This window comes from Panthera pardus, unplaced genomic scaffold (assembly GCF_024362965.1).
Source record: "Panthera pardus isolate Hobbes unplaced genomic scaffold, ASM2436296v1 HiC_scaffold_24, whole genome shotgun sequence".
Taxonomy (NCBI): domain Eukaryota; kingdom Metazoa; phylum Chordata; class Mammalia; order Carnivora; family Felidae; genus Panthera; species Panthera pardus.
Genome location: NW_026526810.1, coordinates 63,691,059 through 63,707,913, shown reverse-complemented (window position 1 = coordinate 63,707,913; position 16,855 = coordinate 63,691,059). Strand labels below are relative to the sequence as shown.

The 16,855-nt window shown below is 38.1% G+C and overlaps 1 protein-coding gene across 1 annotated transcript; it reads right to left on the bottom strand.

Moving 5' to 3' along the window:
• Positions 1 to 4,395: 4,395 nt before the first annotated feature.
• Positions 4,396 to 10,254, bottom strand: LOC109255644 (olfactory receptor 11H4-like). Its single transcript, XM_019430469.2, has 2 exons — positions 9,271 to 10,254; positions 4,396 to 4,617 (listed from the first exon to the last, which is right to left on the bottom strand). Exons 1-2 carry the CDS (start codon positions 10,252 to 10,254, stop codon positions 4,396 to 4,398), a joined length of 1,206 nt encoding a protein of 401 aa, XP_019286014.1.
• Positions 10,255 to 16,855: the final 6,601 nt, after the last annotated feature.

Sequence of the window (16,855 nt, the reverse complement as noted above, 5' to 3'; positions counted from 1 at the left end):
TTTTTCAACGTTTTTTTTTTATTTATTTTTGGGACAGAGAGAGACAGAGCATGAACGGGGGAGGGGCAGAGAGAGAGGGAGACACAGAATCGGAAACAGGCTCCAGGCTCCGAGCCATCAGCCCAGAGCCTGACGCGGGGCTCGAACTCACGGACCGCGAGATCGTGACCTGGCTGAAGTCAGACGCTTAACTGACTGCGCCACCCAGGCGCCCCTTGTTCTCAGTTTTTAAGAGTCTCTTAGGCTTTGTTTCATAAGTTTTCTATAGTTTTCAACATACAGATCTTTTACTTCTTTGGTTAGGTATTTTATGGTTCTTGGTGCAATTCTAAATGGGACCGATTCCTTGATTTCTCTTTCTGTGGCTTCATTATTAGTGTACAGAAATGCAACCTATTCCCGAAAAATGATTTTATATCCTGCAACTTTGCTGAATTCATGTATCAGTTCTAGCAGTTTTTTGTGGAATCTTTCAGGTTTTCCATATAAAGTATAATGTCATCTGTGAAAAGTGAAAGTTTGACATCTTTTGCCAATTTGGATGCGTTTTATTTCATTTTGTTGTCTGATTGCTGAGGCAAGAACTTCCAACACTATGTTAAACAACTGTGGTGAGAGTAGACATCCCAGTCTCAGGGAAAGCTCTCAGTTTTTCCCCATTGAGGATGATATTAGCTGTGGGTCTTTCATATATGGCTTTTGTGATGTTAAGGTATGTTCCTTCTATCCCGACTTTCTTGAGGGTTTTTATTAAGAAAGGATGCTGCATTTTTTCAAATGCTTTTTTCTGCATCTATTGATAGGATCATATGGTTCTTATCCTTTCTTCTATTGATGTGTTGAATCATCCTGATTGATTTGCAAATATTGAAGCAGCCCTGCAGCCCAGGAGTAAATCCCACTTGGTCATGGTGAATATTTTTTTTAATATACTGTTAAATTCGATTTGCTAGTATCATGTTGAGAATTTTTGCATCCATGTTCATCTGGGATATTGGCCAGTAACTCTTGTTTTTAGTGGGATCTCTGTCTGGTTTGGGAATCAAGGTAATGCTGGCTTCATAGAATGAGTCTAGAAGCTTTTCTTCTGTTTCTGTTTTTTGGAACAGCTTGATAAGGATAGGTATTAACTCTACTTTAAACGTCTGGTAGAATTCCCTGGGAAGCCATATGGCTCAGAACTCTTATTTGTTGGGGAATTTTTGATAATTGATAAATTTCTTTGGGTCTGTTCAAATTTTCTATTTCTACCCATTTGAGTTTTGGTAGTGTGTGATGTCTAGGAATTAGTCCATTTCTTCCAGATTGTCCAGTTTGTTGGCATATAATTTTTCATTGTATTCTCTAATAATCGTTTGTATTTCTGTGGTGTTGGTTGTGATCTCTCCTCTTCCATTTGTGATTTTATCTATTTGGGCTCTCTCTTTTCTTTTTAAGAAGTCTGGTTAGGGGCTTATCAAATTTATTTATTCTTTCAAAAAAACTCAGCTCTTAGATTCATCGATCTGTTTTTTTTCCTCTATATTGTTTATTTTTGCTCTAATCTTTATTATTTCTCATCTTCTGCTGGCCTTGGGGTTTCTTTGCTGTTTTGCTTCTAGTTCCTTTAGGTGTGCTGTTAGATTTTGTATTGGGATTTTCCTTGTTTCTCGATATAGGCCTGGATTGTAATGTATTTTCCTCTTAGGACTGCCTTTACTGCGTTGTAAAATGTTTGGACGTCATATTTTCATTTTCATTTGTTTCATATATTTTTAATTTCTTCTTTAATTTCCTGGTTGACCTATTCATTGCTTAGTAGGATGTTATTTAACCTCCATGCATTTGGAGGCTTCCCAAATTGTTTTCTTGTGGTTAATTTCAAGTTTCATAGCATTGTGATCCTGAAAATATGCATGGTATGATCTCAATCCTTTTATATTTATTAAGGGCTATTTTGTGACTCTGTATGTGACCTATTTTTGGAGAATGTTCCATATTCATTTGAAAAGAATGTGTATTCTGCTACTGTTGGAGGAAAGTTCTGAATATGTCAAGTCCATATGGTCCAGTGTATCATTTAAAGTCATTGTTTCTTTATTGATTTTATGCCTAGATGGTTGTTGTAAGTGGAGTATTAAAGTCACCTACAATTACCATATTATTATCCTTAAGATTGCTTATATTTGTGATTAATTGATTTATATATTTAGGTTCCCTCAAATTGGGGGCATAAACATTTACAATTGTTAGCTCTTCTTGATGGATGGACCCCTTAATTATGACACAATGCCCTCCTCATATCTTGTTACAGTCTTTAGTTTAAAATCTAGTTTGTCTTGGGGTGCCTGGGTGGCTCAGTCAGTTAAGCGTCCGGCTTTGGCTCAGGTCATGATCTCACAGTTTGTGAGTTTGAGCCCTGTGTCGGGCTCTGTGCTGACAGCTCAGAGCCTGGAGCCTGCTTCAGATTCTGTGTCTCCCTCTCTCTCTCTGCCCCTCCCCCGCTTATGCTCTCTCTCTCTCTCTCTCTCAAAAATAAATAAACATTAAAAAAATAAAATCTAGTTTGTCTTATATAAATATGGTTACTCAGCTTTCTTTTGACTTCCAATAGCATGATCAATGGTTCTCCATCCCCCAACTTTCAATCTGCAGGTGTCCTTAGGTCTAAATCTGCAGGTCTAAAAGGAATCTCCTAGAGGCAGCATATGATGGATCTTATTTATTTATTTATTTATTTAAATCCATTCTGATACACTATGTCCTTTGATTGGGGGCATTTAGCCCATTTGCATTCAGAGTGTTTATTGAATGATATGGATTTAGTGTCATTGTGTTATCTGTAGGTTTCATGATTATGGTGATGTCTCTAGTCCTTTGTAGCATTTCACTCACAGAGTCCCCATTAGGATCTTCTGCAGGGCTGGTTTAGTGGTCATGAACTCCTTCAGTTTTTGTTTGTCTGGGAAAGCCTTTATCTCTCTTATATTATGAATGACAGCCTTGCTGGATAAAGGATTTTTAGCTGTATATTTTTCCTATTCAGCACATTGAATATTTCCTGCCACTTGCTCTGGCCTGCCACATTTCAGTGGACAGGGCTTCTACTATCCTCATGTGTCTACACCTGGATTAAGGACCGTTGTCCCTAACTGCTTTCAGAATTCTCTCTCTATCTTTGTATTTTGCCAGTTTCACTGTGATATGCCATGGTGACGACCTGTTCTTGTTGATTCTGAAGGGAGTTTTCTGTGCCTCTTGGACTTAGATTTATGCTTCCTTCCCCAGATTACGGAAGTTCTCAGCTATAATTTCCTCAAATAAACCTGCCCCTTTCTCTCTTTCTTCTTCTTCTGGACCTCCTATGATATGTATATTATTATATTTCATTAAATCGCTTAAGTCTCTAATTTTCCCCCTGTGGTCTAGTATTTTACTATCTCTCTTTTTTTTTCAGCTTCATTATTTTCCATAATTTTATCTTTATTTCATTTACTTTCCCCTTTGCTTCCTCCATCGCTGCTGCCATTGCATATAGCTAATTTTGCATCTCATTTACAGCACTTCTTAATTCGCTTTGACTATTTCTTAGGTCCTTGGTCTCTGTGGCAATAGATTCTCTGCTGCCTTCTAGGCTTTTTTCAAGCCCAGTTATTAGTCTTGTGACTATTATACTAAATTCTTGTTCAAATATATTGTTTATATCTGTTCTGAGCAATTCTCTGGCTGTCATTTCTTCCTGAAATTTCTTTTGAGAACAATTCTTCTGTGTAATCATTTTGGCTAGTTGTCTGTCTTTTACATGATTTAATAGCTTGTTATCTGTTGTGCACCTGAGAGTACTACTGTATTAAAAAGGGGTCATACACTCTCCAGGGCCTTGCCTTTCACGAAGTGTTTTTAGAGTGTGTTGCATGCTCTCTGCTGTTGTGACTCTGGTTGCCTTATCTCCCTACTCGTAGTGGCAGTTTTGACCTTCCATCAGGTGTGCGTTGATTTCTTCACTGAAGTAACTCTGCAAAAAAATTGATAAAGGGAGGGGGTGGGAGAAACCTTATCCTATGCAAAGAGAAATGACAGGGGCAGGGAAAAAATTACCAGGCAGAGATTCAGAGAAACTATACAGCTTAATCCAGACACAGAGAGAGGAAAATAAAGAAGGCGATACAGAAGAGGTGTAAAAAGAATAGATTAAAAATACCTGCTTAAACAAACCAACAACCAGAATAGAGAAGGGAAAGAAGAAGATAAGAAAAGAAAAAGAAACCCACAACAACTACATATATATGTGTATATATATATGTATATACATACATATACATATATATACATATATATGTGTACATATAAATACATATATATGTGTGTGTACACACACACACACACACACACACACATATGTGTATTGACCAAGAATCAAATCAGAAAATGAAAATCCCCTGGACCATTGTCTGATGATGCCTTGGAGCTGGTGGCTGTTCTGGTCTGGAGGAGGGGCCTTCTGGTTCGGTCAATGTCAATCTCTCTCCAGTAGACCGGCAGTTGCCAGGCACAGAGGGGCAGAGTTTGGTGTAAGAAGGTCCCATCTCCACTGGGGGCCTGCTCTCCTGTTTCCTGAAGCCCCACCATGTTGGTGACCTGGAGAAAAATGGCATACCCAGTCTCTCCTCCCTAGACCAGGTGTTCCAAACCACACTGTTCAGGCAGTCCTCATAGTGCCCCGTGGGCACAAGCGGGCTGGTTTGTCCCACTCCACAGTCTCATGTGCTCCCAGGTGCTCGCTGAGATTCTTAAAGGATTCCACTCCTCCCACCCCAGTTCTGGAGTAGTGTCACTCCACCCAACTGACAAAGGGCCTCTGGTTGGCACCTGAAGGGTCTTTTGTCTTTGGAGTGGCTATCTACCTTCTTTTCACTCAAGGGGAGGGGACTGCTCTCTCTGACTGGGCCTCTGAGTTGACTACTGAGCCAGGGGCTGGCTCCTCCTGCCCCCTAGGGTGGCTGTGGTCCAGGAAAAGTGGAGCCAACCCTGGATCATCACTCCTAAGGCTGTTTGCACGTTAGAGACTGGCTCTCCATTTTTATCCATACCCCAGTCCATGGTCTGGAGAAGTTTTTCTCTTGTCGAAATACAATCCCGCACTTCCACAGCCTTTCTTTCTCTTACTTTTGTCTCTCCACCGAAGAGGTTCCCCTTTAGTCTGTGCCTATGCTGCCTGTTTTATCTCTTTCAATTTTCAAGCATGCACCTCTATCCTGCCAAGCTGTCTCCATGGGCCCCTGGAGATGTTTCTGCCACTCTGTAGCCTGGATTCTTGGAATTCCAAGTCTTCTGGCCTCAATACTGCTGTGTTTGAGGGATGAGGGAATTTCAGCCCCCCCCCCCCCCACTTCTCTATCATGTTGACTCCTCCCCCATTTGTGTTTTTACTGTTGAGTTGTAAGAGTTCTTGATATATTTTGGATAATAGACTCTTACCAGATACATGATCTGCAAATATTTTTTCCCCATTTTGTGAACTTTTACTTTGATAGCATCGTTCAAAGCACAAAAATCTTAAAATTTTGATGAAGTCTAATTTATTTTTTCTTTTATTGCTTGTATTTTTGGTATTATGTCTTAAAAATCACATAATCCAAGATCACAAAGATTTAAATGTATGTTTTCTTCCAGGAGTTTCATAGGTTTAGCTCTTACATTTAGGTCTTTGATTCATTTTGAATTAATTTTTTGCATGTGGGTTCAACTTCATTCTTTGCATGTGGATATCTAGTTGTCCCAGCACCATTTGTTGAAGAGCCATACACTATTTGCTGATATCTTATTTAGAAGCATTTCTCAAAATTAAAAATATACGTTTCCTGTGTTCCAGGAATCCTATCTCTAATTTCTGGAATACTGGTGTGAATATATAAAGACATATATTCAAGGACATAAGTCACAGCATTGTTTTAATTATAAAATATTGGATGCAATAAAGTGTCTTAAGTGAGTAATTGATAAGCAAATTGTGATATGTTTGTTTGGTGGAACACACTGTGTCTTAAATAGAATGAGGTAAAATTATATGTACTGGCTTTAAAAAATACTATTATATTTTAGAAGCACCTGGGTGGCTCAGTCAGTTAAGGGTCCAACTCTTGATGTCGGCTCAGGTCATGATCTCATGGTTTGTGAATTCAAGCCCTGTGTTGGGTCTGCACTGACAGTCTGGAGCCTGGGTGGGACTCTCTCTCTCCCTCTTTCACTGCCCCTCCCCCCTTTCTAAATAAATCAATAAACTAAAACAAAATTTTAAAAAGATACTATTACATCTTTTTAAGTTAAAAATATTTATTGAGTGATACTGTTTACCAGGAACAATGCAAAGTGCTTAAAAAGTATTGAATTAGTTTTTAAATAAAGTATTGACTTATAATACCCCTTTGAGATAGCTGTTATTACTACCCTATTTTACAAGTGAAGTAGCTGAAGTTGTGGCATTCAAGCAACTTGCCCAAAGTCATAGCTAGCAGACAAGGCAGTATATAAATGTCTGAATCTAGAGTTTGCACTTTAATGCATTAGTTACAAATTAATATGTATATGTATTATTTGGAAACAAAGGTTTTCATGAGCATAGTGACAGTCTGATGGAATAACCAGCAAATTATCCATGGTCAGATTGGAAAGATAGGAAGGAAAGGGGAACAAACATGTACTGAGAATCTATTATGTGTCTTTTATTATGCTATGGTCCTTATATAAATTGTCTCGTTTAATCCTTAAGACCTTGTTTTCAAGATATAAGTTACATACCTATTTTACAAAATAAGACCCTAAGAATCTAAGTGTCCAGTTGCATAGCAGGAGGCAAAGTGAGGCTTTCCAGGTTTAAAGAGTAACCTAAGCAACAGTGTGGAGAGGGTAGAGAATGGAGTGGTTGAGTAGCCCGACTAGAGCTGAGGGTTCATTTGGGAAGAGAAGGAAAACAAAGTAGGATTAGTGGAGCCATACTATGAAGTGTGTTGAATGCCAGACAGAGAACTGAGGAATGTTGACTTTGAAGAGGAGAGTGACGGATTGGCGAGGATGAGAATGCAGGCAGGAAATACATCATCTTTATACACTTCTTCACTGATCGACTTTGTTACAACTGCATATTACTTTCATAAGTAAAATTATTGAGATAAAAGTATTCAACAAGCATTTTGAGTTCTAACTAGGTATCAAAGTGTTGTTGATTCATGGTCATGCAAAGACCATCAAGAACATATTGTAGTCGAAGAAAAATAAGTTTATTGGCTTTTTGCAGCAAGGGAGGAAATATGCCATGAGGAACATGGGGAATCCAATAGGAAGATGCTAGAAGGGATTTATTATATGATTTGGGTTTGTGTTAATTGACTTTGGGGAGAATGTAAAGAAATAGAGGTTTTCTCTGGATGCTGTCAGAAAGTGGAAGAAAATTCTATGATTAGGTATCTTTGTTTTTAGATTAAATTTTTAAAAAGTTTAAATCTTTATTTTTGAGAGAGAGAGAGGGAGGGAGAGAGAGTATGAGTGTGGGAGGGGCAGAGAGAGAGAGGGAGACACAGAATCTGAAGCAGGCTCCAGGCTCTGAACTATCAGCACAGAACCCAATGTGGTGCTCAAACTCATGGACTGCAAGATCATGACATGAGCTGAAGTCAGACGCTTAACTGACTGAGCCAACCAGGTGCCCCTGTGATTAGGTATCTTAATTTTTATCTAGAAGGCAATTGGGCTGAAGCTTTACTGGGTAAAGAGGTGTGGCAGTCACTCATATTAGCCTAAAGAGGGGGATATTTGGTCATTTTTTATAGTTGGGACTGTGTTCTTGATTTTGTCCGTGCTCAGACATAATTATGGAGTGGTCTTGTTTTGTCTTAATCTATCATATTCACATAGTGACCTGGCTCGAGGGTGGCATTCTGTGGAGTTGTTTATGTTCAACAGGTTTATACAGCAGGCTTGGCTGATAGTGCTAGGTCAGCTCCTGGCAGCACTAAGCCTTGAGTGATAATTGCCAGGCCAGTTCCCTGGTTCCAGGGGCTGCTTTCCTCTCTGTCACTGTGTGGTTGGGATCCACAAAGGAAAAAGTTAATTCCTGTCCTCAAGGAGCTTTCTTAGGAGTACACGTAAGTAAATAAATTATGCCACAACATGGTACATGTAATAATAGAACTGTTAAAAGCAACTTCAACAAATTATATTTTAGCTTGTATCTAAGTTTTATTTCAAACATACCACAAAGGAACTATATCTCTAAGAAAATTTGTTGGAAGAGTTCCTATTGGTCAAGAGAGTTTTGCCCCTCTCTTTTAATATAGAGAAACTGTGTTTAGATAAGCTTGTTGGACTAGGAATAAAAAATGAGTGTCTGTTGAAAATTATAGAAAGGTCTTGGGGAGCCTGGGTGGCTCATTCAGTTGGGCGTCCAACTTCAACTCAGGTCATGATCTAATGGTTCCTGAGTTAGAGTCCCATGTCAGACTCTGTGCAGACAGCTCAGAGTCTGGAGCCTACTTCGGATTCTGTGTCTTCCTCTCTCTCTGCTCCTCCCCTGACCATGCTGTCTCTCTCTCTCAAAAATAAATAAACATTAAAAAAATTATAGAAAGGTCTCATGGTTAGTTAAAAGCCACTGCACCTTTAATGTACATTAAACATGTGCGGTCTTTTTGTATATCAATTATACCTAAAACAACTGAAAAAAATCACTGCACCTTTAATAATTTGGTAAAGGTCATTAGACTTGTCCTAAAACTGAAGGTATATCTTTCAGGGAAGTCTAACTTCTCTCAGAAATTAATCCCATTTTATCACTCCAATTATGATAGGCTTTAGAAAAATTTCACTGAATATTGAATTACAGTGAATTTAGGTTTTAGTAGTCAGCATAGCTTTGTAAGCTGAGCACACTTCCAGTAGAAAAAGAAAGGCTTTTAATTACTGAGGGTAAGAACTAAAAGATTATTAAAAAAAAAAAAACAAACTCACATCTCCAACTTATTCTTTACTGGAATTTGAAAGTATGGACATTTTTGGCTTAAGAATTTTGACTAATTCTCATTCTATTTAAAAAAAAAATTTTTTTTTAATGTTTATTTATTTTTGAGACAGAGAGAGACAGAGCATGAACAGGGGAGGGGCAGAGAGAGAGGGAGACACAGAATCTGACACAGGCTCCAGGCTCTGAGCTGTCAGCACAGAGCCCGACGCGGGGCTCGAACTCACGGACCGTGAGATCATGACCTGAGCCGAAGTTGGACGCTTAACCGACCAAACCACCCAGGCGCCCCGACTAATTCTCATTCTAAACAAGATGTTTTTCAGGGCAAGTTTCATGTCCTTATTACGAAGACTATAAATCAGGGGATTAAAGAGAGGAGTCATTATTGAATATGCCACTGTCAGGATCTTCTGCATCAAAGTTGGGATGCCATATGTAGGACTCACATACATTACCATGACTGTCCCATAAAAAAGAGACACCACAACTAAATGAGAACCACAGGTGGCAAAAGCCTTTCTCCGGCCAGCTGCAGAAGGGACCTGAAAAACAGCTCTGAGCAACAAGGTATAGGATCGAAGAATGTACATAATAGTAAAAAAGAGAACAAGGGAGCTCTGAGTATAGAAAACAAATTCAGTAATGGGGGCTGGAGCACAAGACAGAGACATCAGTGGATCCATATCACACAGGAAATGATCAATGATATTGGATCCACAGAAGGGGAGTTGGGAGATGAAGAAAATGGGGATTGGGTAGCCAAGGAATCCAGTAAGCCAGCAGAGAGACACCAGAATTCTACAGAGTTTCCCAGTCATGATGGTGGGGTAGTGCAGTGGGTGGCAGATGGCCAGGTACCGATCATAAGCCATTACTGCCAGGAAGAGACATTCAGTTGTGCCCAGGGAAAAGAAGAAGTAGAACTGGAGGAAGCAGGCAGAAAATGAAATGGTCTTGGTTTTGGAGAGAATGTTGGCTAACATGTTAGGAACCGTGGATGAAGCATACCAGATCTCAAGGAAGGCAAAATTTCCCAGCAGAAAGTACATTGGGGTATGCAGTCGTGGGTCCCATCTTACTGCGCAGATAATGGTTCCATTCCCCAGCAGCGTCAAGACATAAGCCACCAAAAAGAGTGAGAAGAGGAAAATCTGTATCTCCCAGCAACCAGGGAACCCCAGGAGAATAAACTCAGTCACAAGGTGAATGTGTGTTGCTGACCTGTTCATGGGTCTTAAACCTATGAAGAAGAAAAACATGAGGGTAACACAAGTTTCTTTGCTTCCTACATATCTCAAGAACTTAACTGAGAAGGGAACTTAAGCTCTACAGGAAAATATGAGATATTTTGAGACTAGATGGGAATAAATCTCACCTTATTTTGAATTGATTGTGGTTCTAAATCTTAGTTTTCTTTTGCTAGAATGCAGTGCAGCAAGAATTTTCCACATTAGTGGTACAATGTGAAAAATTTCTTTCTTTTTTGATTTCTTTGATCCCTAAGAAGACCTTTTATGATCTTGGTTTGTTTTTCTAAAGCTGATTATGGATCTTCAATGAAGAAACTCATCCATTTTCTCTTATTCAGCTTACCTTGTTAAAAAAAGATTTTGAGGACAGCTGGTGTGATATTGGGTTAAACCTTGGCAAAAGAACAAAATTAATTGACTTACTCATGGAGATAAAACTTACTCCAGGACATTGGATTTTCAGGATAGTTTAATCAAGTGAATTAATTGTCACAGGCATCACCTCAGTCAAGATTCAGTTGAAGATTGAATATGCCACTGTCAGGATCTTCTGCATCAAAGTCGGGATGCCATATGTAGGACTCACATACATTATCATGACTGTCCCATAAAAAAGAGACACCACAACTAAATGAGAACCACAGGTGGCAAAGGCCTTTCTCCGGCTGTTCTTAAATTTTCCTTTAAAGATTTTCTTTTAAATGTTTTTTTAAATTTATTTTTGAATATATATATAGAGAGTGCAAGCAGGGCAGGGGCAAAGAGCGAGGGGGACAGAGGATCCAGAGTGGGCCGTGCGCTGATAGCAGTGAGCCGCATGTGGGGCTCAAACCCACAAACCATGAGATCATGACCTGAACTGAAGTCAGATGCTCAACTGTTTGAGCCACCCAGGTGCCCATAAACATTTTCTTTTAAAGTATCACAACAGTTCAGTGACACCTAAAAAAAATATACAAAAGGCCAACCATATCAAATATCTTTGCTCTAAAGAATAAGAATATTTTGAATTATTTCTATTTGCAAGTGTTTATTTTCATGTTTTTACACATACTATACAAAATGAACTCTTAGTTTTCATATTCAGATCCTACCTAGTTAAAATAAAGAAAATTATGTCTCTCTCTCTGTCCCAAAAATAAATAAAAAACGTTGAAAAAAAAAAATTAAAAAAAAAAAAAAGGGGCGCCTGGGTGGCGCAGTCGGTTAAGCGTCCGACTTCAGCCAGGTCACGATCTCACGGTCCGTGAGTTCGAGCCCCGCGTCGGGCTCTGGGCTGACGGCTCGGAGCCTGGAGCCTGTTTCCGATTCTGTGTCTCCCTCTCTCTCTGCCCCTCCCCCGTTCATGCTCTGTCTCTCTCTGTCCCAAAAATAAATAAAAAACGTTGAAAAAAAAAATTTAAAAAAAGAAAATTATGTTTTCAGTGCAAAGTTTTAGTTCATTTAGTAAATAATTTTGGATGATAAAAGCAAAGGGATCTTAGATTGAATGGCGTTTTTATCTGCAATTTTATCTGGTATAGTTAGTTATGTTTTCTGAAAGGGAGAGGGCAATTTCAAATATTTGGATAGGCATGTACTTTTCAATAGTATTTAAGAATTGAACAAAAATGTACCAAGTTTTGTGTTTAAACAACAGAGTAATCTTGCAATTAATTAATATTAGAAAGCACTGAGTAAGAATCTTAAAAATGGTAGTTTCAATATTGAGTTTTCTTGTTAAACTTGTCAAACCACTTGCCTTGTCTAGTGGAGGTCACTAGATATAACTGTCAGGAATGGAAGATAAAGAAATTTGAAAAGCAAATAAGAACAGAGAAGATCTGGACTTTAGTATCACTAGTCCCCTGTTGGTGGTTTTTAAGGAAGCATAAAAAGGAGGCTTGAGCACCCAAGTTCTAAAGTTGGACAGTTTTCCAATCAATGTTGAACTTGAAATACATTTGTTAACCACCTTCACTGAATAAGGTGCTCAATGGATAATTCCCAGACTGTTATTTATGAAGCATAAATAAATCAATTTCCCTGCTATAGGTCAGGAACTAAGTCCAGATTGACAGATTCAAACTAGGAATCAGAATCCTGAGATCTGTGCTTCCTATGATTCTTTCTGAAACAATGGGCCATGCCATGCCTTCTTAATGTGAATAACATTTCAGGACACTCTCCATTATAATCAACAACTTCACACTTAATTTCATTTTTTTCTGCAACTGTACCCTGTAAAATTTATTAGCAGAAACATTATTTTTCCTGTAGCCTTTGGTGAAGCTGTTGGTAAGTATAATAGGATAATCAAAGGGTTGGGAATGTAATTGAAAAGCCAGGGTAATCAATTTTTATTTTAACCACTGATGAAATAAACTGACTTCATAAAGTTCTGTATCACTCTACCCTCTAAAGCCTCCAAAAGTACTTGCTGGGAATAGGTAGGGCATTAGAATGGTGTATTTACCATTTTATACCATTAAAAAAATGCCATTTTCACGTTTTTGGCATTTATAAATCATTATATGAGCTACAATCCTAGCTTTTCCATACCTCCTTTCTAACACAAGAAACTAACCAACCAATCAACTCAGCATTCTTGGATGGCCACCTCAAGAATAATAGTTTGATTAAATAGCCTCCTTCCAAATGTCCCTTGCTTGACACACTGTCTTCTCAGTTTGTGTTAGAGAAGAATATAACACCTAATTAGTCTTGGAAAGTGAGATTATTTTCAGAAGATGGTCCTTAATAATAAAAAAATAATAGTGGGGAAAAATGGTCCAGATAATCTACTTTAACGTTTCGTTTTACAGATAAGCTTCACAGAGGGTGCATGACTTTTTACCCAAGGAATGTAAATGTCACGTATTCATATATAGAATGTTCACACTGTGCTACTACCAAGAAAAAATGACTAATCAGATTTACAGAGTAAAAGGCAGCCTGTAGTATATCACAGCAGTGGTTGTAATATGGACAATTAGTCCCTTTTTCTTACATACAATGATGGATTTCCTGGCTCAGCTTGGAAAAAGGGATGGACACAGAGGAGTTGAACATATAGGCATCTTCTCTTCACTGGCTTTGATGAGGAAAACTCCAGGTGAGGGCATTATATATGGTTCGCTGGACTTCCTTAATTTCTGCAGGCTCTAGAAGTGTATTCTCTACGAGTTTACTGAGATCTTGTAACATGTAAAGCTGTGTTTAATCTCAGGGATTAATCCCTCTCAGGGATTACTCTAAAACTTGAAGACTTCCTCATGTTTCCCCTGGAGTGCATCCTCTTTCCAGTCTTTGAGGCTCATCCAGGTTTTGGTAGATTAGCTCCTAGTAGATTAGCTCTGTTGTGAAACAGAGAATCCAGGGGGAAATACTGAGTAAATTTCAGGATGCTTTCTATTGAAGAGATTGCATTCCACTAAAGAATCACCCTCAGTGGAGATAAGTGCAATAAATAAATGGCAAATCTGCCCATGATTTGAATTCTGAAACTGAGACATGTTTGTGAATAACTTTAAAGTTAAATTCACTATATTTTTCTGTAATGTAATGACCTGGTAGTCGGTACCAGATAGGAACTGCCTTGTGTGACTGAAATTCAAGATGGCAGAAGTCATTTAATTGACTAATCTAGTCAAATTGTCAGTTTTCATTTTGATTTCATTTTCTAGTGGGGAATTTGAAATCAGTGCAAACATGAGAAGAAATTTTTTTATCGTTAGTCTTTTGTTTTTCTTCTGAAAAAATAAAGGTTTCTTCTGAGGGCTCTTTTTTTAAAATTAATTTTTATTTTTTTTAAGATTTACATCCAAATTAGTTAGCATATAGTGAAACAATAATTTCAGGAGTAGATTTCTTAATGCCCCTTACCCATTTAGCCCATCCCCCCCTCCCACTACCCCTCCAACAACTCTCAGTTTGTTTTCCATATTTATGAGTCTCTTCTGTTTTGTCCCCCTCCCTGTTTTTATATTATTTTTGTTTCCCTTCCCTTATGTTCATCTGTTTTGTCTCTTCAAGTCCTCAAATGAGTGAAGTCATATGATTTTTGTCTTTCTCTGACTGACTAATTTCATTTAGCATAATACCCTCCAGTTCCATCCACATAGTTGCAAATGGCAAGATTTCATTCTTTTTGATTGCCAAGTAATACTCCATTGTGTGTATGTATATATATATGGTGTATATATATATCACATATATATATGATATATATATATGAGATATATATCATATATATCTCATATATATATATACACATATATATATATACATATATATATATATGTATATATATATATGCCACATCTTCTTTATCCATTCATCCATCGATGGACATTTGGGCTCTTTGCATACTTTGGCTATTGTTGATAGTGCCGCTATGTACATGGGGGTGCATGTGTCCCTTCGAAACAGCACACCTGTATCCCTTGGATAAATACCTAGTAGTGCAATTGCTGGGTCATAGCGTAGTTCTATTTTTAGTTTTTTGAGGAACCTCCATACTGTTTTCCAGAGTGGCTGCACCAGCTTGCATTGCCACCAATGATGCAAAAGAGATCCTCTTTCTCCGCATCCTCGCCAACATCTGTTGTTGCCTGAGTTGTTAATGTTAGCCATCCTGACAGGTGTAAGGTGGTATCACTGAGGGCTCTTTTTAACCACTTCTTTAAAATATGATTCCTAGGAAAAGGTGACAGTGATGACCAATGAGAAAATCTTGGGGTAGCTTTTAAGTGAACTTGATGTTCAGTGATACTCTACACCATTTCCCCACTGAGTATTCTTGGTTCCTTTGTTAAATATTAGCTGACCATATTTGTAAGGGTTTATTTCTTGGCTCTTATTCTGTTCTGTACACTTCTGTGTCTATTTTTGTACCAATACCCTTACTGTTTTGATTATTACAACAGCTTTGCAGTATAGCTTGAAATCAGGAAGTGTGATGCCTCCAGCTTTGTTCTTCCTTGGGATTGCTTTGCATATTCAGGATCTTTTGTGGTTCCATTCAAATTTTAGGGTTTTTTTCCTCTTTCTGTTAAAAAAGGCCATTGGAATTTTGATAGGGATTGCATTGTCTTTTTTCAGTTTCTTTCATCAAAGTCTTATAGTGTTCAGTGTACAGATCTTTCACTTATTTGGTTAAATTCATTCTTAAGTATTTTATTGTTTTCGATGCTATTGTAAATGGGATTGTTTTCTTTATTTCTTTTTCAGATATTTCATAGTGTATATAAACACAACTGATTTCCATATGTTGATTTTTTATCCTGCAATTTTATTCAATTTTTTGATAGTTCTAATAATTTTTTGGTGGAGTCTGTAGGATTTCCTATATATGTGATCATGTAATCTGCAGAAACAATTTACCTTCTTTTCTGGTTTGGATATCTTTTATTTCTTTTTCTTGACTGATTGCTCTGACTAGGACTTCCAGGACTACCGTTGAATAGGAATGGTAAGTGGGGACACCTTTGTTTGTTTCTAATCTTAGCAGAAAAGCTTTTGACTTTTGACTGTTAAGTATGATGCTTGCTGTGGGCTTGTCATATATGGCTTTTATGATGTTGAGGTATATTTCTTCTGTACCCACATTTTTAAAGTTTTTTTTAAGAAAGGGTATTGTATTTTTTCAAATGCTTTTTCTACATCTATTGAGATGATCATAAGATTTTTATCCCTCATTTTGTTAATGTGGTGTATCACGTATATTGATTTGCTTATGTCAAACCATCCTTGTATCCCAAGGATAAGTCCCACTTGATCATGGTTTTATGATCCTTTTAGTGTATGGTTGAATTTGGTTTCTTAATATTTTGTTGAAAATTCTTTGCATGTATATTAATTGGGGATATTGGCAGTAGTTTTCTTGTAGTGTCTTTTTTTGGCTTTGGTATCAAGGTAATGGTGGCCTTGTATCATCCTTAGTAACAATACTTTGGCAGCCATAGATGAGACAAAGTGGGAACTTTGAGATCTGTATAAGAGATTGTGAAACCCCAGTGCAGCCCATGATCAAAGAGGACCATTTTGAGTAGGCAGATCCATGCCCAGGTGGCAGACTCACTAACCTGGTTCCTAAGTATAGATTCAGAAACAGCCCCATCTCTCTGTGGACTTGGCTAAACTATATTTGGCCTTAGTCTCACCACCAACACCATCCATCCACCAAAGGACATGGTAGGGGTCACACTTGCCTGTGCCTGCCAACCTCAGTCTGGCTATGGCCCCTGAAGTGCCCTGTGACCCAGATCTAGCCCTAGTAATGCCAAGGGACTGGGTCGTAGACACATGTTCATGTCCCTGAAGCAGGCCCTATGAGCTTGGTCCAACTGTAGATCCTGAAATGGCTGTTTAACTCAGCCATAGACCAGGAACACTCCTGCTGCCAAGCATCAAAAAGTAAAAATACCTAGGGATAAATTTAATTAAGGAGGTGAAAGATCTATACACTGAAAACTTTAGGACATTGATGAAAGAAGTTGAAGAAAGACACAAACAGATGGAAAGATATCCTGTTAATGGATTAGAAGAATTAATATTATTAAAATGCCCATCCTACCAAAAGTCGTCTATAGACTCAATGCAATTAAGTATGAAAAGTGAGAAATGTGTT

Coding starts and splice junctions, on each gene's coding strand:
- LOC109255644 (XM_019430469.2), bottom strand. CDS start 10,254: ATGTTTTTCTTCTTCATAGGTTTAAGACCCATGAACAGGTCAGCAACA. Junction 4,618..9,270: donor TTAGTCGGGGCGCCTGGGTG/GTTTGGTCGGTT, acceptor ATTTTTCTCCAG/GTCACCAACATGGTGGGGCT.